We start from the raw sequence: 20,565 nt of genomic DNA, 5'->3' as shown, positions 1-20,565 counted from the left end.
GTCTTCATACTTTCCATGCAATATACAGATGTGACAGCTAACGCCGCCATCCATAATCAAAATTTGGGGGTCTTTGACTCTTTGATAAGAGAAAAAAAAAACGGGTTGATTATCAAGTCTTTTTGGAGATGGCACCAGTGGACTTCGTGAAAGATTCTCGGTACGAAGCACATCTTGGGATCCGTGCCACTGCCATACTCTACATGAAACTACAGGGGGTCCTTGAGATCGAGTTCGTCATTCGTCTGATGCACATCCTCTTCTCGAAAGGGAAAGATCAAAATCGCGTGGCACGACAGCGATGGTGTTTATGGACATTTTTGTGGGTCGTCAGCAAAGACCAAAAAGAAATGCGAGGAGCGAAAAGCTTCCGAGGCACATCCTCCAAGCTCCATGCGTAACTGCATAATTTCGTTCATGGATCTCAAACTTTGGGACGGGAACTAGAGTGCCATTGAAGGTGTAACGGTTTTTGGATTTTTCGACCGAAATCCTAATTGATTGATGGCCATTACGAGTTCAACTCCGCTATGGACGGGTATCGTAAGTCGGCATTTTCTTCCAGAAAGTCCATCCATCGTTTGAGAAATTTACTACCTCTGCATCGATCATACATCAATTGTCAGCATATGGTCTCAACCAGATTGGATCAAGGAAATAAATATATATACAGAGTATAAGAAGGTGAAAAGGAGGTCTGAACTTACCTCGAGACAGTTTCCGAATCACCAATGATTGTCAGTGAGCGTCGCGGTCGGGTCATAGCGACTAGATTTTGCAGGTTATATCAGTTGCATGATCATGGTTTCCTCATTATTACTTGTGCATAGATATTTGGAAGTGCAACTGCTTAGCATTCGTTGTGTGAGGTCGATTATCAAACATGCTATAGCCCAAGAACCATTTGATTTGGTTTGCGGGAGATCTGCTTTAACAGTGATCATGCTGGGATGCGGGGGCGGGTGTTTAACGAAATTCATGCAAAGAAGGGTTTGATGGTTCTAGAAGTAGAGAACAGATGAAGAAATTCATGCAAAAGGGAGGACGTACCGTTCAATCTGCGCCTCTCTCCTAAAAATCCCACTTCGCGTTCGCTGTTACTTCGAACGAGGGAAACAATGATTGCTTCTTTTTCCCTTCCTTGAAACCCATCAACACTGCCCAGTTCGATGCCGGGAAAGGCCTCCTTCATCGACCGAGACATTAATGCGAGCTTTTTGGGTTAGTATTACTTCAGAGGAAAGATTATGAGGCACAAAAAACTGCTATCATTCTCACCTGAGCGTTGTATGGCGTTACAACTGCAATATCCTCTGGCTTCAACCCAGCATCGACAAGATTCTGGACATGTCGTCTCACGAGAACCGCTTCCATTTCGTTACTTTTACTTTCACCTAACATTCCCTTGCCGGCTTTCTTATCAACACTCTCCTCTTCGCTCTTTTCCGGGAAGTCACCACCCTGAGTGTCGAAGAATATCAGGGGCTCAATAGTATCCTCTGTTTCCTCGACATCATAAGGTAGTTCTGTGAGAAGTCTTGCCTTAACTGCTTCAGCTGCGACAAGTTTTGATTCATATAACTCGTCCGAGGGAAATCTCATGATCTTTTCATGCATGCGGTATTGTGTAGTAAGCATGACTTTGATTCCAGTGCCATGTAATTTTAGTAATCGATCAAACAGAGTGGTCTCCAAAGTCATCCCCTTAATGATACCCTCTGTCTCTGTGTCTTGTGATTTCGTTTTAGTCTTGGAATTTAGTGATTTGATTGTTGGGGGCAACTGGAGATGATCTCCGGCAAGAACAACTTTACTAGCTGATAGCAAAGATACCCAACATTGAGCTTCCAAAGCTTGACTATAGCATAAGAAGTTAGAAATTATCTTCTAAGGGGGAATCGCTGAGAAAGACGAGAGACGATCGGAAAAAGAGAAGAGAAAAACATGACATAGATGTTTGGAATTGGATGCCGCAAATTCAGAGAAAACATTGCACTCTTACCTAGCTTCATCAATGATCACAACGTCAAATTTCTCATCCCTCAGTTGAAATCCTCCAGCACCATGCAAGGTTGCAAGTACGACTTTGGAACCGCCCACTAAAGTATTGACGCATTCCTTTCACCGTTCTCGAAACTCTTTACGAAGTTCCTTGAGATCGCCATATATAGCTTTTTCGTTTCTCTACCACTCTTGGTCTTTTTTTATAGAGCTTGTTTGGTATCCATTTCTTTCGTACCTCTTGCACAATCGCAGCCCGCTTCTGAAGTCTGTGTAAGGACATCAAGAGAATGATTGACAACTGATGGTAAAAGTCTCGCTGGATGACCCAAGCGTACAATAGGTACCTTATGTGGTGCAAGTCGCTCAACAATATTATCCACGGATATATTGGATGGCCCACACACCAAGACTCTGAGATTCTGTTTGAGCATCTGCAGAATAAGCTCAATCAAGGTATGGGTTTTACCAGTCCTATCAATTATTAGCAAGTTTCTCGAGCGACATAGTTCCTCCATCTATTTTTCTTGACATTTTGCCAACACTCCCGTTGAAACTAGTTGTGTTTTCGTGATTCAGAAAACTGCAACCGCAGTTCCATCAACAACTAATGTGGACATATTTGATAGTACTCGCCTCGATGAAAGAGCCTTCATGGATACTTAGAAATGACTCGCCGAATGCCAGAAAAGAAAACTAGGATACTCACTCCAGGTGGCCCATGAATCAAAGCCATCTCTCTCGAAGCAAGTGCAAATTTGATGGCATGCTTTTGACTATCATTTAAACTTGGATCCAGCCACTCAATTCCCGTATCCTCCAGATTTTCTAGAACTGGCGAAGGTGATGACAATCCAAACAAAACCCTTACGAAATTCGAATATTCCGCTTCTTGCATCTTCCCCAGTTTTCCCATGGTACCATTCATTCTAAGTTACCAATTAGCAACCCACCCTATTCTCCTCTCACTCAATCGGCTATCAATCTAACAGATCAAATCAACATAGAATAAACAAACCTTTTGTACGTGACATCATTTGCGAGCTTGACCACCCAACACCTTTTCATACCCCCAACATTCTCCTCGCCCTTCCCATTCTCATCTAGCGCAACCCACACCGCACTCCTCCCTACTTTGGTCACCACACCTCTACTCCCCTTCTCCTCTAACTCTTTGACTTCCCTCTTCTTTGCACTTCCACTGGGCTGTTCACTAACCGCCACAATATCGCCAACCCGTATCCCATGTTCTTGTAATTCACCTTCTCCCGAGCCCCCACTACCACCTTTACCTTTGGCTCCAGAGCCAGAACTAGAAGTTGCCGGATCGGGACCCAACTCAACAACGGTTTTTCCTCCCAATCCCGTTCTTTGAGATATCAAAACGAGATTTGTAATAGCAAGACCAGCTCGTTGAAGGGAAGTGGGTGAGGTTCCAGTTATGAGGGTCGAAGTTTCGGACAGCTCGGATTGAAGTTCTTGGTCCAAGAGGTGGAGTTGAGTTGTACAGAAGGATGGAACATCTACTGGCTTTAGAGTAAGAGCCATTGGTTTTACTCGAGATTGTTGACAGGTGGATGTGTAGAGGAATTATATTTGCGAGGTGTAGGTTGGGTAACTAGCACGTGTAGTGGGTATCTCCTGTTTAGGTAATGGAAGTGGCTACCATGGAAGTTTTTATCTCGACCCTTTTCTGTTTGAGAGTGTCAAAGAATTATTCAAGAACTCGACTGCGAACGGAACGAAAAGTGTTGTTAATTATCGTGACCAAAAGTCTCAGGGGATGAGAATGAGTTGAGGTTGAGGACTTTAAATTTCAAAATTGTGGTTGCGTCAAGTCACACGTGACTTTGAGATGTTATCGATATGTTATTGATACCTACCTACCTAGGTATGCACTCAAAATTATCACCTACCGGTACACATTTTCTTCCGTCACTTGTTTGCACACTCACTGGAATCTTGTGATATTTTATCAGAGTATTTCGCCCTTTCATGATAGGTTGATAATGGAGGAGAGTTTCTCAAATCAGTGACTTTTGACCTACTTCGGAGAGCAATTGCACCGATCCATCTCGTTATGACACAATTTCCCTCTTTTTTTTCATTAACCCTTAGATTCTTGACAACATAAAGTATTAAAAGAACCACCAGCGTGATTCTATTATGATATTGATTTCTAATTCTCGATCCTTTCCCGCCGTTCGTCACATGCCCCGCCCAATCAAAGCTCCCGAGGTCATTCTTCATATCAAAAAGTCTCCGAGTCGGGCGGACTTTTCTCCTTCAAGAGTCTCCACCTAGACAAAAGTCCCCTTTTAATTCCCTCTGTTTTCAATACCAGTATATATTGTGGTAAATATCCTCTTAAATTCATATTCTATCTTGAGCCTACTCTACTCTACGTTCTATACTTTCTCCATTCCTAAACAAAGATGGAATCAAAATTCGCCACCAAGGTTCCAGCAACAATGCGTGCACTCGCTCTCTCCAAGTTTGGAAAACCAGATACATACGACATAGCAACCATTCCAACTCCGAAAATCACGCATGAAAATGATATATTGATCAAAGTGGAAGCGGCTAGTGTCAATCCTATTGATGTCAAGATGGCGGGCGGGTATGCAAAGATGATGTTCGATGTTAAGTACGTACTTTCTCTACCGTGACATCGATTGATGAAGGAAGTCAATCCTATGATGAGGGATGTGAGAATGAGACTATATCAGGTAATCATAGTCCACGCTGTGTCTGAGATATTCTCATGCGCACGAGATGGTCATTTTATCCAGCCTTGCGAATGATTCACACCCTTCAAGATCTCCTGGAATGTGTATTGTCATGAAATTCAGGAGAACGGATGTAATTCTGCTGCAATTCCAGGCGATCTTGCATCGACTTTCGCTTTCTCTGTATTATCTCTACTTTTTTCTGATATTTTCCAGGTTCCCCTACTTGATGGGCTACGATGTATCGGGTACTGTTGTCTCCACTGGTTCTTCCGTCACACACGTCAAGCCTGGCGACGCAGTCTACTCTCGCGTACCTGAACGTCATCGTGGAACCATTGGTATGCGCTGTCCCTTTTTTTTCGTTTTCCGGTCGTTGGACCCCCCTCTTCCCAGCTTTAAAAAGTACTCCAGTGTTTGATTGACATAATTGACTTCCTATTTAAGCACAATACTGTCTCTCGACTTCTGCAGCTGTAGCTCAAAAGCCATCATCCCTTTCTCATTCCGAAGCTGCCGCTGTGCCACTCGCAGCACTGACAGCCTATCAATCTGTGCTCCGAGCAGACAGTCAGTTACCAGGCGGACTAAAAGGTAAGACCGTACTTATCCCTGCTGGTATGAGTGGAACGGGTAGTATCGCTGTTCAGCTCGCCAAGAATGTGTTTGGAGCTGGGAGGGTCATTACCACTTTGAGTACTGGAAAGATAGGTAGAGCAGAGGAATTGTTAGGGAAGGGAATTGAAACAGTAGATTATACGAAAGAAGATGTCGTCAAGGCAATAGGGAAAGAGAGTGTGGATTTTCTCTTCGACACAACATCCTGCTCACTTTCTCTTGGTTCTCTTGTTAAAAAAGGGGGAGTCATAGTTTCTATTTCTATGATACCCGGTGGCACCAATACTATCGAGCGTATGAGTCGCCATACTGCTGGGGTATCTGAAGGAGGTGTTGAGGCCAAATTAAGTTGGTGGATGGTCAAAATTATGGATTTCTTAGATTGGAGTTTAAGAACGTGGGCCAGTTGGAATGGGAGAAGCTATAGCTATCTGATGATGGAACCAAGTCGGGAGGACTTGGAAAGGCTAGGAGAGTTGGTTAAAGAAGGAAAGCTAAGACCAATTGTAGGCTCTGAGGTTAAGCTTGAGGATACTGACGGTATTAGAAAAGGCTGTCAAGAGGTTTTTGCTGGGAAGGGTGGAATTGGTGAAATTTGTTATTACTCCTTGAAAGGTGTCGGCACTTGAGGAGTAGATCAATAATGGCACTATGAGCTTCGTTGTTTTGAAGAATAGCTCGAATCACAACAAGATATTTGAACTCGTCCATCGCTCTTAAAAGCACATGTTGTCATCAGGTCTTTCCGTCTCTGAAGATCTATCATCTCATTAAGCGCTCAACACTTCATTCACCGAGACAATGGGGGAATGTCGGCAATAATGTGTGCTTTGGGCAGTTCACCAATCCCAGACCCATATCAATTGTGAAGAAAGCGTATTTTTTGAAAGTCCAAATTTTGATAAAACACTTAGAATTGCGAATTGGAAATTCTTTGGGGCAGGGGGGGTTGGGGATTAATGAGATTTAGGGGCATGTGGATGGAGTTTTGAGAGAGAAAGATAGACCATCGTAATCGCATTCGAGTGCGTATATCTGATATGATTCTAACAAATGTATAGGTGTGAATGAGGAGGTTTTGGGAAGAAGTTTAGAGTGGAAAAGAAAAGAAAATGACTATGATCATACATACTGTATGTATAGACACTCCATACAAAAGTAAAAAATATCAGTTCGCACACCTGACAACATGACAAAAACAATGCGTTCGCCGGGAATCGAACCGGGGCCCATCGAAGTTGTTATCGCACTCTTCTGGTAATGAGGAGAGAGATGGCAACGATGGATGTTTACCACTAAAACCACAAACTGCTGTTATTTGATTGGTTGATGCTTATTCTTGTAATATTTTGAATAATATATTCAGTGAATGGAGATGTGCAATTGGATAAAAAACTGAAATAAAAAAGTCTTTCTTTGTTTGGTGGGGGTGAGGGGGTGGTGGATAAGAAGTGGGGTTAGAGAGGGGGCGGGGCTCTGTTTTACAGTACTAACGCACTGCTACTAGCCGCTTATTAAATCACATCTAAAATAAGTGTTTTTGTGACGATTGCATCATTTAGAATACTAAGGTGAAGAGCTAGAAGAGCTCTTCAGAAGGAAGTAATAATATACAGGATTGTGGATCATATGAGGATCTAGCCAATCCACTAATATGATAGGATTGTTATACTATCCCCCCCTTCTGAAAAGCTTGCCCTCAAATATACTAATAATATTCTAAATACGATTCTCCAATCCAACTATATTATAATCTATATTCTCTATTACCACTAATATCTGATCTATAATTTCAATACTAGTTCAATATTGCTTATAATATGATTCATAACATTATTGATTGTTTTATGGAAATATACGTTTTGTGATTTTATCGCTTTTGTGAGAAGGCTTTGAAATCAATAGAAGAAGGTTTGAGAATTGTTGAAAAAATAAAATAAGCGAAAAAGGAGATCTGTTTGAATATATTCTTATTTAATAGTATCAATGGAATGGTGGAAGTATTAATGAAATATGAATTGATCTAATAGATTAACTGAATAAACTGTTTAATTATAATATTGATTATATAACTATATTGATACTTCGAATAATTAGTTCCTATAATTTGTATATTAAGGTTTAGGATCTTTAGATTTATTATAATAAAGCAAGAAGACTTTAAAATAATCTAATAAGTAAGATATCAGCTTATCGGTAAGTAAGATTTGCGGAATAGAGTTAGAAAGAGATCTTGATTGAAAGATTGTATAAATAGTTGTATTGGGGGAGTGGGTGTAGAAAGTAATAGGTATTTATTGAGTGGCTAGCGATAGAAAGCTTGCAAGAATGATTAAGAGCTTAAAAAATTTATATGATCTTAGTATAATATAATAATTATATTATTTAGAATATTAAGGTAAAGAGCTAGAAGAGCTTTTTGGAAGGAAGTGGTAATATACAGGATTGTGGATCACGTGGAGGACCTAGCCGATCCACTAATATAATAGGATCGTCACAGTTTTATTACTTTTGTTTTATATAAAATTAATAGCTTTAAATCAATATTTTTATTTGAATTTTGATAAACATAATATTTCGATATTAATATTTAATAAAATCAAAATTTCAAAGCTTTCAGATTTTATTTAAATACTTAATTATATTGTTTAAAAATCGAATTATAAAAGTTCATGATTTTTCGCTTATTTTACTAGCAAATTTCAACCTTTTTAAGAAATTTTAATTTTCTTAATTTCAATTCTATATTCTATAATGAATAAAATTATTAAAAATAAATTATAAATTTTTTAATATATTTTAATTAAATATTTATTCAATAATATAATTTTTTATAATAAATATCAAGTTTAATAATATCAAAATCATGAATACATTCTGTGAATTTTGATGAATTTTGGTGGGGTTTTAGAAAACGGCTAGTAGCAGTGCACGGTGACTGTATGATGATAAACCTAAATTATCTGTCAGAGATTTCTGCACGTATCAAATGCAAAAATTTGGAGTGGCTACACCAAATTAGACTTTCCTGCACCCATTTTGCCACGGAGCCAAAAAGTCTCGATTTCTTGGGACTGCCCGCCATTTTTTTCCAGTCCGGAGTGATCGAGGATCCTTCCCCAGTCCCACCCAGGGGTTTATATTCCTGATGGATGATCCATGTGCAACTATTGGCGAAAACCCAATTCAAGACCCTCCGAGTATCTATCTCTATCAATGTTCATAGCCACATCCAAAATCTGTTGCATCTGACTTCCGATCTGGGCAATTGCTTTGGACTTTGAGATTGATGTCTTCGAGTAGTTCGAGTAGCACCTTTCTGTCACTACTGTGCAATATTGCCTCAACTTCTGCCGACTTTTTATGGATCGTACTTCGACATTCTTTGAGTTTGTTAGGCACTAGACTTTGTATGCCATGTGTAATTTTGGCCTTGCTTCCAGAAATTGTAGATAGCCATTTGGTAGAGAATAACTGCTGTGTATAATGACACTATTTTGCTTTTGACTGCCTCATCAACCTCATCTGGGGTTCCAGACATGTTGTTGAGATACAAGTTTTCAATCAGAGCATACCGGGTTATCAAATTCGCAATTGGCTCTTGATCAATTGCCATGTCCCTGAATTCATTATATACTACAGCTCTCTGTTCCGAGTCAGTAAATAATTGCAAGATACATAGAACATCATACGTACTTCGACGAAGAATTGCAACGAATCCCCCAAAACTAACGCTGCAGCCTTTGTAGGATCGAGAGCAGCCAGCTGGTTGCCGGGGTCCTTGAAAATTTTCACCCACTAAACGATGCGCTTTATGACATCTCGAAAAATAAAAACTTTCACCCCTTGAACTTTTCTTGTATTCCCACTGTCTTTCTAGAACTTCCCCCTGGAGTGAGATCAAGTGCTCGGATATGGCGTCAGCGAAGCTCGTGGATTTTTTGTTCTCGGTGCCACTCTTATTCAAAATGTTTTGGTTGTTGCCTTGACACTCCAGAATCGCTTCATCATATTCACGTTTGTGAGCTTTCCAGTCTGCGGACTGCTGGGCTTTGTCCACTGCCTCTTGCCATAGGTCGAGCTTAGCTTGCAATTTAGGTAGTCTAACTTCGTTTGCAGTTGTGTCATTTCGGTCAATCTGATCTTGTTTTTTGGTAGCAGCAGTGGAGCTGGTAAGGGTATGAACTTTTTTCTGTGATGGCTCAGGCTTCTTCTTATCACTTGATCTGAATTTGTCCTTAAAACTCCTTGCAAGGCGATGCCTGAAATTGGGCTTGATAAGTTTATCGTCGGGATTCATTCTAGCAATGATTTTGTAGTAATCTTCACGATTTTTCCGTCACCGAAAATCAAGACTGTGGACACGATCAACAAGTGTTTGCAGTTTTATTTCATTGAGAATCCGGCTGAACGAGATCAGGCAAGGAATCACCTGCTGACACGTTGTTGCACCAGTATTTACCTGATAAGGCAGCAAAGAGGTTTGAGCTGTACTTTCATCAGAATGGTCAACGGGAGTATGGATTACGACAATTATCCACGGGCTGGGATCGTTGCATATATTCGCCTAGGCAACCAGTAGGTTGTGCATGAGATCCGGGCTGAAGATGTATGGACGGCGACACCCTACCACCTCTCTAATTTGCTTGAATGTATGGCAAGTATTGCGCCAGGGAAAGACACTCATCGTTAGAAATACCGATATTGGAGTCCAAGGTAGTCATTTTAGGCGACCTTTATTTTAAGCCTTGCAACGTGCTCTGAGACGCAGGCTTTCCTTTGCTCCCGTTCTGTCGGGATATCGATCATGTGATCTAAAGAGGGCACCGTATTGCACTAGCGTATGCACTAGCGCTAGCACTTCTACTATATTAATTACTAGCTTCCCATAGATAACAATGATCAAGAACGAATACAACCATAATAGACTAAAGTACTTTACACTTATCAACCAAGTTGATACCAACACGTTCTTTTAACCTCTACCGATGATGATGCCCACCACGATCGACAAGAAGCACCTGGATGCTCGACACAGCTTAGGGTATACTCAAGGTAATATCTCTGCATTTGGCCAGAGAAAGACTGTGGTGGCACCAAAGAGGCCATGTAATAGCAAACTTGCCACATTGGCGTCGTGGGTAGAATTCGCGAGTGCATTTCTTCATGAATATATATAAAGAATCATTAGAACATTAAGATAGATATCGAGATCGACTTGAGAAAAAAATGATGATAAAGAGTGGAAAGTTGGATTATAAATTCGTAACGGAAGATTGAAAAGATTGACGATGTAGTTGGACACTCGCCAGTTGTGCCTTGTAATTCAGGAGTAAAGCTTGTTGGACGTGATGATACACTCGAGAGCTTCACGTGAGCTTCAAAGCTTCGTGGACTGACGTCTGCAGCAATTCAATCATTCAATGATAATCATTATCGAATACCCAATCGTTGATTTGTCCATCATCTCCCCGAAAAAAGAAACTTCGTTCATAGTGTCCAAACCTCCAAAATCCATCCAATCAAACCCCACCTATTTCAGTACAAGACCTGCCCGACCAATAAACACTCGCGTAATTGTAAGCAATGGTCATCAATTGACGTCCAACATACCTAGTAGCTTCTAGTATCAATAGGTAGCCAACTTTATAGTACGGGAGTGAGAATATATAAAGTACTTGTATTACTGCATTATCAACATCTATTCATTACTTTACATTTAAGCTTCATCTTTTCGTCAATAAATACTTTCAAGAAACAACTCGAAAACTAAGCACTTCAACGATCTCGAAATTACCAACATTGAACTTTCAGAACTTTGATAAATAATATCAAACAACATTCTAAGTAAAATGGCTCCATCAACATGTTGCAAGAAGGGCGGGGACGCCAGCAATGGTTGTGTTTGTGGTATGTTCCTATCTATTTTTATTCCTCTCTCATTTCCCCCTTCACCTCTTCCCCACCTTCCCCATCACGATATTCATCCTCACAATAGATCTCGTGAAATATCACATGAAACAAATCAAATCACACAACTAACGTTTCCTCCAGCAACCCAAGCAAAATGTTCCTGCGGCGAGAAGAAAGCTCTCGAATGCACCTGCGCTAAATCCGAGAGTGAGAATAAGGTCAAGGGTGCCAGATGTTCTTGCCGTATGTATTATCCTCTTACAAACATTCATCAAAATAATAACTAACAATCCCCCAGGTGCCCGTGCAGCCGGAGCTTGTACCTGCGAGCGTTCAGCTGAGGAAAACAAGGTCCCTTCTGGAGATCTCTGTTCATGTGGTGCTAGACCTGCTGGTATGTTTCTCCTCATTTCTTCTTTAAACGAGGATTGAAATGATATATGAATTTGAGTACTGATGGAAATAGATGCATGCACATGTGAAAAAGCCACAGATGGTGGATTACTTCCTACCGAGACGGATTTCACTACTAAGGCTTAGGAGGTAGATGGAGATGGAGTTCTGGATGAATGGTGAACTCGGAGTGGCGTTTGTGGGTTGAGGGAATAAGTTGCATTGGGTTGGCGTTTGAGTGTGTGGTCTGGATGATGTGGATTGGGGATTATGGATTGAATTGGACTGGACTTGACTGGGTTAGGGGCATATGTATTCAAGCATATATAAATAATCAAAAGATCTTGAGTGTAATCAAAGAATCAAGTGCAATGCGGAGTGTGAAGTGTGGAGTGATCATGGACTATAAAGTCAAGAGGTACTTCCTTGGATGGGTATAGAATGGGTGGGGATTTAGTATGAAGAAATGGAGATGGAATTGTAAATCTACGAAAACGAAAGGGAGATCGTGAATGGAAAGGAAGATTGAAGAGGGTATAGTTGAGGAATGGAGGGACAAGGGGGTGTTCAAGATGCTGATTATAGATGTCGTGGAGAGCTAGTAAACAATATTAAAGCCAGAGAAATCGCGAGATGGTAAAATGGAAAAACGTATTAGATATCCTACTGCGTAGACGGTATTGGGACGTTTGAAGGGAGGTTAATGAGATTATGCATCAGGAAAAGGAGTCAGAATATAGGCTCCAATCTCACAAGCGAAGAGGAGTTCAGCCTTTCAGGGAAAATCTAGTTCCTCGTATATTTCAATCATGTCAACACATGGAAGATTCTATTGGTGTAATATATGACTCAGTATGAGGTGTTCAAGATCTTGAATGATTGAGGGATTTCCGGCTGTCAAATGGGATTACCCGCAAACTCCAATTATAGTACACTACCTAGGTACTTGAAGAAGAACACGGTGAGACAATTCACAAGGTCGAATAGCCCTGCTTTCTAGTACTTCAAACATCAAAAGAATGATGTTATTCGCAACCCCACCTCCAACCCCATAAACCAGGGGCTCAATGTCCAGCTCTTGCTCAGCTATTGATGGGGACCAACGTCCCAAGAAACCGATTTTATGGTACGACAGTCATTCATGGGGCAAGCATTGCATTCAAATTGATCGACGGCCTAAACTTCATGCCAGCAATGCAGTACAGCGCAAATCATCTGGAATTCCTTGATTTTGTTCCCACCGTTTGTACGCCCTATTTCTATACAAAGTATGGTGCAGTTCCCCATAAGTCGGAAGTTTCAGAGGAGTCATACAGGTTCGATACAACCGAAAAAGTCTCGACGTATAAGCGTCAGGTTCGTTCCACTTACTATCGTAAGGATGGAGATGTTGGATCCACTGATAGTTCTTTTGGGCAGCCTTATGACTGACTATGTGATGTTTGGCTCCGATCGAAATCCGGTCACGTTTTGCAGGAAACAAACATCGGAATCGTGGCTCATGTGTTATCCTGGATATTTATGGGGATGCAAATTGTCCGAATCCGAGTCATGTCCGTACTACCTGCTTGTGTTGAGTACTTCTGGCTGTGATGTAAGACCGCATAGCTGTCAATACCGAGGTCTTTTGATACGGAAAAGCACAATTCTCTCATGTTGGATACTCGAGTAATCGAGCAATTTTGAAGACAAAAACTTTGGATATATGGTTATTACACGCTTGGAAAGTTATCTTGAAGCTAGTTTTCAACTCGATCTCCGTTGCATCACGCGTCACTCTTTTCCTCGTACCCAACACGAAAAGAGGGGTTGAATATCTGTTGAGCTTATGTAAGTACAGTATGTAAGGTACTCCAGATCTTACCTCCGATGCGAGGACAGATGCCTCGGGAGCTGAAGTGAGGTCAGGAACGAACTCTTTGGTGGATAATTTAGATCACGTATTGTACCAATAGAGTATAGACGACATCCATTCGATTGATACCCAACTTGGAAAAGAAATCTTCATTGTTTTATAATCGGAAGACGCGGTGGAGGGGTCTTTTACATATCAAGATCTTATCAATGTATTTACTCCACCAGGTCTCGCAAATCTCATCGAATGATCAAAATAAGGCATTCTCGACATTGTAATCCATATGAAAGTGGTTGGTTGGTACTTAGCTGGTCCAAGCTCAAGACACGTCCCTTCACCGCCAGCAAGTTGTGTGTTATGCAGTTTGCATTTGACCCTAAACTTGCATCGAATCCTATCGAACCACTTGATCTCTCTCGTCCCATCACATCCACATCAAACATAACCATTTATACCTCCTCCCGCCTTTTCATCTAACCTGCAGTACATATCTATCATTCATATTTGTGTATTCGTCGTTACCCCTCATTTCGATATCTATCTATTCATCATGCCTTTCATGTCCAAATCTTCCTCTCCTTCGACCTTTGCGTCTTTCCCAAAAATGACGGATATTCAGTTGCCTATTCGTGTGGCCCAGTGTGTTGGAATCACTGCTGCAGGTGCCCTGGCTGGGGCCAACCTCAGCATTTCCTTCATTGCCGTTCCAAGAATACTCGAATCTCCACCACACCTTCTACTCAAACAATGGAACAACATGTTTCAACAAGGAAAGGCGTTTTTCCCAATCGCTTCGTTGATTCCAACCGGATCGTTCCTCTTCCTCGCATACAAACAGACCGATAAACTTAAGATGAAGTTGTTTGGTGCTGCCGGCGCGTTGGCTTTTGGAATGATCCCTTATACAGTTTTGTTCATGTTGTATACAAATTCAAAGTTGTTAGGAAAGGTGGATGAAGCACAAGTAAGCTATGCCAATCAATCTGGGGGAGATTGGGATGATCTTTCATCTGGGTCTGGTCGCAAGCACAAGAAATCTTCCAAGGACCGCGAGAGAAGTGATAGAAGTTACAAGAAGAGTTCTTCCAGCAGGAGAAAGGAGGCATCCGATGAAGACGAAGATGTTCGAACTGCTCACGAGCTGGTTGATCGTTGGGCATTGTTGAATTTGGGAAGAGGTGCTATGATGTTGGCTAGTGCGGCTATCGCTACTTGGACTGTGGTTAGATATTCCAAGAACTAGAGGGATTTACGAATTTCTACGAGGTACCTACGATAGACGGTTTCGCGGATGATGATTATACACGGATATGGATATGGATACGGATGGGAGGGCGGTGGTTTTGGTTTTAACGACTTACATGATACAATCGGATGATACGAAATATGATATGGCATGCGTTCAATGAGAAAATGGCTTTATGAATTGGAAAAAAATGATGGATAGTATATGGGAAACGAGGAGGATATGTTCGACCTTTGAATTTATATGGGAGTTAAAAATCGCGATTAGAAACGCAACTCAACCATTGTTATAGACCATTGGTGCAAATCAAAATACCAAAAAAATAATCATTTTTCAGCCTCAATTTTATTGCTTGGACAACCTTGGAAATCACGAATTAACGATAAGTTACACAGAGGATGCAAGAAGATACCTATGATTATGGAAACTCAATTGTCCCGCAATATCGACAGCAACAGGAATACTGTCGACGACAATAATCACATTATTTACTTGACCCTCACATTTTTGACTCATTCATATGCATTTTTTTGCACAACATTTATTCTGCTATTATGCATTTCTTCCCGGAGGTTCTAGCCCGATATTTCAATGATTTCGTGTTTCTCTTTGTCATAACTGGCTGTACGGGTACCTTGGAAGACACCAGCCATAATTCGCACCGCCACATATGACGCCGGTGCTTTTTAAGCGGGGGATTTACAGGGCAGTCTGGCTCTACGTAACCGAAAAAAGCGGCGCAAATTGAGTACCCTTTCAAAGATCTTTTTTAATAGATTATAAATTCATTTCAAATTAAATATTGAAATTTGAAAAAGTTAAACGAAAATCTGAGTCTTTTTTGTCTTGGTACTAAGTGTTTTTATTATTTAATATTATATCGAGAAGAGATTTTAGTTGTTGAAATTCTTTTGAATGGTGGTCAATTTCCGCCGCTTTTTTCGGTTACGTAGAGTCTGGGCAGTGTCGTCATTCCCCTCACAATCTCATGGCGCTTTGTGACGATTGATGTACGCAAAAGGTGGAATTCGATGGAAAATCATTGAAGAATCGCATCCTACCAAGTTTTCCAGTACCAAGTATTGACGTCGAGCTAGACGATCCAGAATTATTGGAATACATACCGAGTAGATAGATATATATAAGAATTGAAGCTGTCAAGTTTCTCTCCTTCTTCTCTCCATATACAAATACATCCCTTGGAAAAGTTTAATACCCTTACTTTACATATCAATTGAATTACTACGTCGTTGTTTCCTCCCTTTATACACATTATACACATACCATTCTTCGTAATAAGATACCTACCCAAACTACAACACACAACACAACGCACGATACATACATACATAATGCTCGCCTCAAGAACAGCATCAAGAGCTGCGGCTCGCACAATTCGTGCACCCATTAGACAACAAGCTAGACAAACTCGATTTGTTTCGACGACACAAGCTGAAGGTGCAAAGGCAGGTGGTGCTTCGGGCTTTGCAGCGGGTATTGCAGGTGGTGCCGTGGTTTTGGTTGTAAGTATTTTGTTTTTCTTTGCTATGAGTATAAATCTACCTTTGAACGCCATACTAACTCTATACCCTAGGGGTGCTATACATACTACCAATTTTCTGGTGCCAAAACCGTCGTCAACGCTTACTCTTCTACGAAATCTCAGTTCCAAAAGGCTACCTCAGCACTTTCTGAAAAAGCTCCCGAACCAAATCAAGCTATCAAATGGCTCCGCAATGCCACTTCTTCTTATGCCGCCTTTATCCCTGGTGCACAATCATTCCTTGATAGTGCATTTAACGATATTGAGAAAGTACAAGAAAAACATGGCAAGGAAGTCGATGAGATTGTCAACAAAACCTATTCTGAGTTGAAGAATATCAGTAACAAAGGAGGACTTGATATGCAAACTGCGGTGCAGAGTTATAATGTATTGACAAAGGCATTGGGCGAGATTGCTGAGTTGGGGAAGGACTCTCTAGGAGACATTATGGACAATCACCCACAAATCAAGAAACAAGTAGGGAGCAACTTGGATCAGTTGAAGAGTATGGCTGAGAATTACGGACCGGATGCCAAGAAAGAATTGGATGACACCTATAAGAAAGTTTCTGAGATTCTCTCCGGAGGATTGGGTGCCGGGTCGATTGAAAAAGTTCGTAAATTGATCCAAGAGAAGAGCGAGAAGGTTCAGAAGCTTGGAGAACAAGCTTGGAATAAGGGAATGGAGGAGTGGAAACCATATTTGGAGAAGAACCCTAAGGTTAAGGAGATTGTCGAGAAGAACACCGATGCCTTGAAGTCTGGTAACGTCAAGGAAATCTTCGATCAAGTCAAGAGAGCTGTCGAGTCTGGAAACACAGATGATCTTCAGAAATATGTCAAGGATGCAGGAGAGAAGGCAAAGAATAGTGGATTGGGACAAAATGTTCAACAGTATGCTCAACAAGCTGCTAAGATGGCAGGAATCCCCGGATCAGAAAAGTTGTGGGAGAAATTACAACATTTGCAAGATGTAGCAAAGGATCATGGGGATGAGTTGGAGGGCTTGGTAAAGAGTGCTTATGACGATATTAGTAAGGTTGTTGAGAAGAAGGTTGCGGAGGCGGAGAAGTTGAAGGGAAAGGTTGAGAAGGATGTCAAGAAATAAAGGGGGAATTTTCATTTGGGATAAACGGGTGAAGCATGGTTTATGAGTTATACTGGCTGGCTTGTAATATAGTTTGGGGCGTGGATTGCATGGGATTGGGCTGGGCATGACATTGGGATGGAGAACAGAACAAAATGATACGAAAAATGAATAAAAGTAATTAATGATGCCTATTATATTCTCCTGACTTGGTAGTAGAGATGGTCGATGTGATGTTAAACAAAAAACTGGAAGTCTTGAATACCTGTGACCCGGTGCCCACTCAGAGAGAGCCCTGTGTGATATGAGTGGCTCAGGAGCTGCCCCTCATTCTTGAAAGTAGCCTTGCATAATAGCCTTGCAGATTAAAGTTTAGCCTTATGATCCGTGCTTAAGCTTTTCTCGTATCAACTAATCAAAACCACATTTCTCATCATCATTATTACATCACGAAGAATTGATCATCAATCGTCAATCATCTGCATCCTATAATTATCAATGCCGTTAATATTTCAACAAATCAATGACTTTGTTGGAAAAACATTCTGGGAATGATGGAGGAACACGAATTGACAAGCTCTCTTGTTATTACAAGTTATGATGTTCAGACACCAAAAGAAAGAGTACGTGATCAGTCCTATCAATGTGTCTCCGGATTGCTGTCCGATAATGCGAGACTTTTGACTTCATGAAGTCTTTTTGCTGCTGTGACTACTTGCGCATAGTATCATGATATTCCACGGAGGTTGAAGCTCAAGTCGAGTCGTATGGTCATTTCAGTGTAGTGAGACAATCAATAAAAACTACATTTCAATGGGAAAGATGCTACTTTTGTCACGTCTTTGCAGGCCAGTCAAATAATTGCTTTATATCATACTTACCAGTTATAGTTCTCTTCAAGTGGTCTTGATAGCAAGTCCCTTGATGATATTCAGACCGCTATCCACAAACTCCCGAGCGATGCTAAGACGACTTCTTTAGAAGGTATGCCTCGGCCAGCAACTTGGAGAATGAATTTAGTGGCCTTGTCGCAAAAGTATAATGTAGGTTTACTGGATATCTACTGAATTCCTGATGCTCATCTAACTACAGATGTACTTTGTGGCATATCTGGATACGATACACATCACAAGACCTCGAACACTCAAACAAATTCTGCCCGGTTTACCAGACATGGTTCTTCGATTACCAAAGTCGAGGGATGCAGGTTCTGGATACGTTTACCAATCCCGCCCGCATTGTGTTAACAATATGATCATTGGCAATCTTGGCAACAAAGAGATATTGTTGTTTTGTTGCGATGATGGGGATGTAACGGCATATTATACGGATCTTCTAGCAAAAGAGCTTCAACAAACGGTTGAAAGTACAGCTTCGTCAATTCCAATCGGTAGCACGCAACCGTGAGTATTAAAGTCAATGTCTATGTTAATCTGTTTCTTACTCATTTCAGATTTTTCCTCGAGAATGTCGGGATAAGTGCTTGGGGTATTGCTATTCATCAAAAATCGCGCCTGATTGCAGTAAGCTCTAATAAACAAGAAGTCACTGTCTTTGTTCATGGCACCTCTAGTAGTGAGCCTTGCGATTGCGCTGTGATGGGTTCCACATACGATGTTGCCACCGACCCCCTGACATTTGGAGTTAAGGCTAAGTCCCAAAGAGGCTTTCCTCTGGACTGTTGTTCCAAAGGTTTCGGTTACAAGACGAATGGACCTTTTACAAACACTTCATTTCCCTTGAGATACTCTAAACAGCTTCAAAGACATGATGGGCACTCCGTAAAACAAGGCCCATATCTACCAGGAACACCATGTCCCCGTAATTTTAGAATCATACTTAAGCCAGCCGGACCTAGTCACAACATTCCTGCCATTGCATTTAACGATGTCGACGAAACTGGCTTGGCTAAATCGATTATAGCTACTGATATTCTGGGCAGCCTGTGGCAGTTAGAAATATGGGAGGAGAACTCTAAATTGATTGGCTTACCTCTTGCCCCTGATCCAGGACCCAGATTAACTCAAATGTAAGTACTTCTATGCAGTTTCAAGTGTTTCAATAGCTCGGACTGTAGGCGGGCACTGTGAGACTCTTCTTGTCAACTCAGTTGGATTTCATATTATTTAAGAGATTCATATCATTTGAAACACTGTAATCAGTTCGAAGGTTGAATTTCTTGAACATGGAAAGCCCACATTTAGTCTGCTAGTCTGTATTGTTACAATCTTCCCTTATCAAGTATGGTTTCTAACAAACTTATTAGGGGCTGGGGAATCATGCCTATACCACTGCGATATTTCAAGCACTTTCAAAGTTTTGAAGATGCTTTGGGTGAAGAGGATTTAAATAGTGTTTGGTTTGAGTCCGTACAGAATTTGCTTGGCTATAGGGTTTGTCTGAATCTTGCTCAAAGAATGAAGCGCTTGGAGATATCTAACCCAATTTTGCAAAATGGTGAAGCGGTTTTGAACTCGGAAGATGACACAGGCTACGAATCGATGATCAGCGACTCGCCACCAGGTCAATTAGGGGGGTTGATTCGACACATGTATCCCACTCCGCAATCGATACGGTCTGCACAACCCAGTAACTTTATGAAACATATAAGCGATATGGCAATTTGTCACATTGATCCTACTGTTGACACAAGTGATGAAGTTGTCGTCCTTCGAACTTGGATGGACAGCATTGAACTCGTGCCTTCTTCGATACGTATTCCTGCAACTATATGTACGAATTGCTTTGAAGGTCATCAAACGCCGACTATCTTCAACGAGAATTTCCATAATATTACTCGAATCAACATGATGGCGTTAATACCGGAACTATCGCTTGTTATTGTTGCTTCTCAAATTGGTCGAGCAGCTCTTCTGACGCTGTCTAAAGTGCAAGTCGATTCCAATTCGGATCCCATTCCAACCTTTCGTATCGAATGTCTTCTTCCACCTGGCACTGAGAATACCAATATTTACAGCGGCTATCAAGGTTCCAATGCTCCACTCCTTGGATTGGCCGTGTCTCCGATTCAGAATGGTCACGGGATTGAATTGAACGCTGGAGAGAATCCAAAACGGTGGAGACTCATTATGCAGGGTTATGATCATATTGTCTGGAATTATGAGTTGACTAGGGACGAGAATAATAATTTGCAAGTCTTTTGATCTTTGGCGTGTTGTGT

The 20,565-nt window shown here is 41.2% G+C and overlaps 8 protein-coding genes across 8 annotated transcripts; 6 read left to right on the top strand and 2 right to left on the bottom strand.

The window, feature by feature from the left end:
* Positions 1–703: 703 nt before the first annotated feature.
* EAF02_009329 (uncharacterized protein) lies at positions 704–3,549 on the bottom strand (the record flags this gene model as incomplete). Its single annotated transcript, XM_038905377.1, has 7 exons — positions 704–768; positions 1,051–1,213; positions 1,279–1,858; positions 2,003–2,099; positions 2,240–2,475; positions 2,664–2,930; positions 3,020–3,549. 7 exons carry the CDS (start codon positions 3,547–3,549, stop codon positions 704–706), a joined length of 1,938 nt encoding a protein of 645 aa, XP_038754830.1.
* An 828-nt stretch (positions 3,550–4,377) lies between these two features.
* On the top strand, positions 4,378–6,012 carry EAF02_009328 (uncharacterized protein). Its single transcript, XM_038905376.1, has 3 exons — positions 4,378–4,648; positions 4,947–5,071; positions 5,178–6,012. Exons 1-3 carry the CDS (start codon positions 4,437–4,439, stop codon positions 5,975–5,977), a joined length of 1,137 nt encoding a protein of 378 aa, XP_038754829.1. The 5' UTR covers positions 4,378–4,436; the 3' UTR covers positions 5,978–6,012.
* Positions 6,013–8,726: 2,714 nt separating this feature from the next.
* On the bottom strand, positions 8,727–9,648 carry EAF02_009327 (uncharacterized protein; the record flags this gene model as incomplete). The annotated part of the gene is given in 3 exon segments (XM_038905375.1): positions 8,727–8,994; positions 9,045–9,128; positions 9,148–9,648. The coding sequence occupies 3 exon segments, from the start codon at positions 9,646–9,648 to the stop codon at positions 8,743–8,745; spliced, it is 837 nt and encodes a 278-aa protein (XP_038754828.1). The 3' UTR covers positions 8,727–8,742.
* Positions 9,649–11,200: 1,552 nt separating this feature from the next.
* EAF02_009326 (uncharacterized protein) lies at positions 11,201–11,801 on the top strand (the record flags this gene model as incomplete). Its single annotated transcript, XM_038905374.1, has 4 exons — positions 11,201–11,258; positions 11,403–11,504; positions 11,560–11,655; positions 11,728–11,801. The coding sequence occupies 4 exons, from the start codon at positions 11,201–11,203 to the stop codon at positions 11,799–11,801; spliced, it is 330 nt and encodes a 109-aa protein (XP_038754827.1).
* A 1,038-nt stretch (positions 11,802–12,839) lies between these two features.
* EAF02_009325 (uncharacterized protein) lies at positions 12,840–13,085 on the top strand (the record flags this gene model as incomplete). Its single annotated transcript, XM_038905373.1, has 1 exon — positions 12,840–13,085. The coding sequence occupies one exon, from the start codon at positions 12,840–12,842 to the stop codon at positions 13,083–13,085; it is 246 nt and encodes an 81-aa protein (XP_038754826.1).
* A 974-nt stretch (positions 13,086–14,059) lies between these two features.
* On the top strand, positions 14,060–14,752 carry EAF02_009324 (uncharacterized protein; the record flags this gene model as incomplete). The annotated part of the gene is made up of 1 exon (XM_038905372.1): positions 14,060–14,752. One exon carries the CDS (start codon positions 14,060–14,062, stop codon positions 14,750–14,752), a length of 693 nt encoding a protein of 230 aa, XP_038754825.1.
* A 957-nt stretch (positions 14,753–15,709) lies between these two features.
* On the top strand, positions 15,710–17,573 carry EAF02_009323 (uncharacterized protein). Its single transcript, XM_038905371.1, has 2 exons — positions 15,710–16,278; positions 16,350–17,573. The coding sequence occupies exons 1-2, from the start codon at positions 16,108–16,110 to the stop codon at positions 17,403–17,405; spliced, it is 1,227 nt and encodes a 408-aa protein (XP_038754824.1). The 5' UTR covers positions 15,710–16,107; the 3' UTR covers positions 17,406–17,573.
* A 365-nt stretch (positions 17,574–17,938) lies between these two features.
* EAF02_009322 (uncharacterized protein) lies at positions 17,939–20,548 on the top strand (the record flags this gene model as incomplete). The annotated part of the gene is made up of 5 exons (XM_038905370.1): positions 17,939–18,007; positions 18,275–18,427; positions 18,477–18,787; positions 18,838–19,413; positions 19,651–20,548. 5 exons carry the CDS (start codon positions 17,939–17,941, stop codon positions 20,546–20,548), a joined length of 2,007 nt encoding a protein of 668 aa, XP_038754823.1.
* Between the last annotated feature and the right edge of the window lie 17 nt (positions 20,549–20,565).

This window comes from Botrytis sinoallii, assembly GCF_014898435.1.
Source record: "Botrytis sinoallii strain Bc 23 chromosome Unknown BSIN_019, whole genome shotgun sequence".
NCBI classification, from domain to species: Eukaryota; Fungi; Ascomycota; class Leotiomycetes; order Helotiales; family Sclerotiniaceae; genus Botrytis; species Botrytis sinoallii.
Note: the sequence above shows the minus strand (reverse complement) of the source record. Positions and strands in the feature narration are given on the sequence as shown.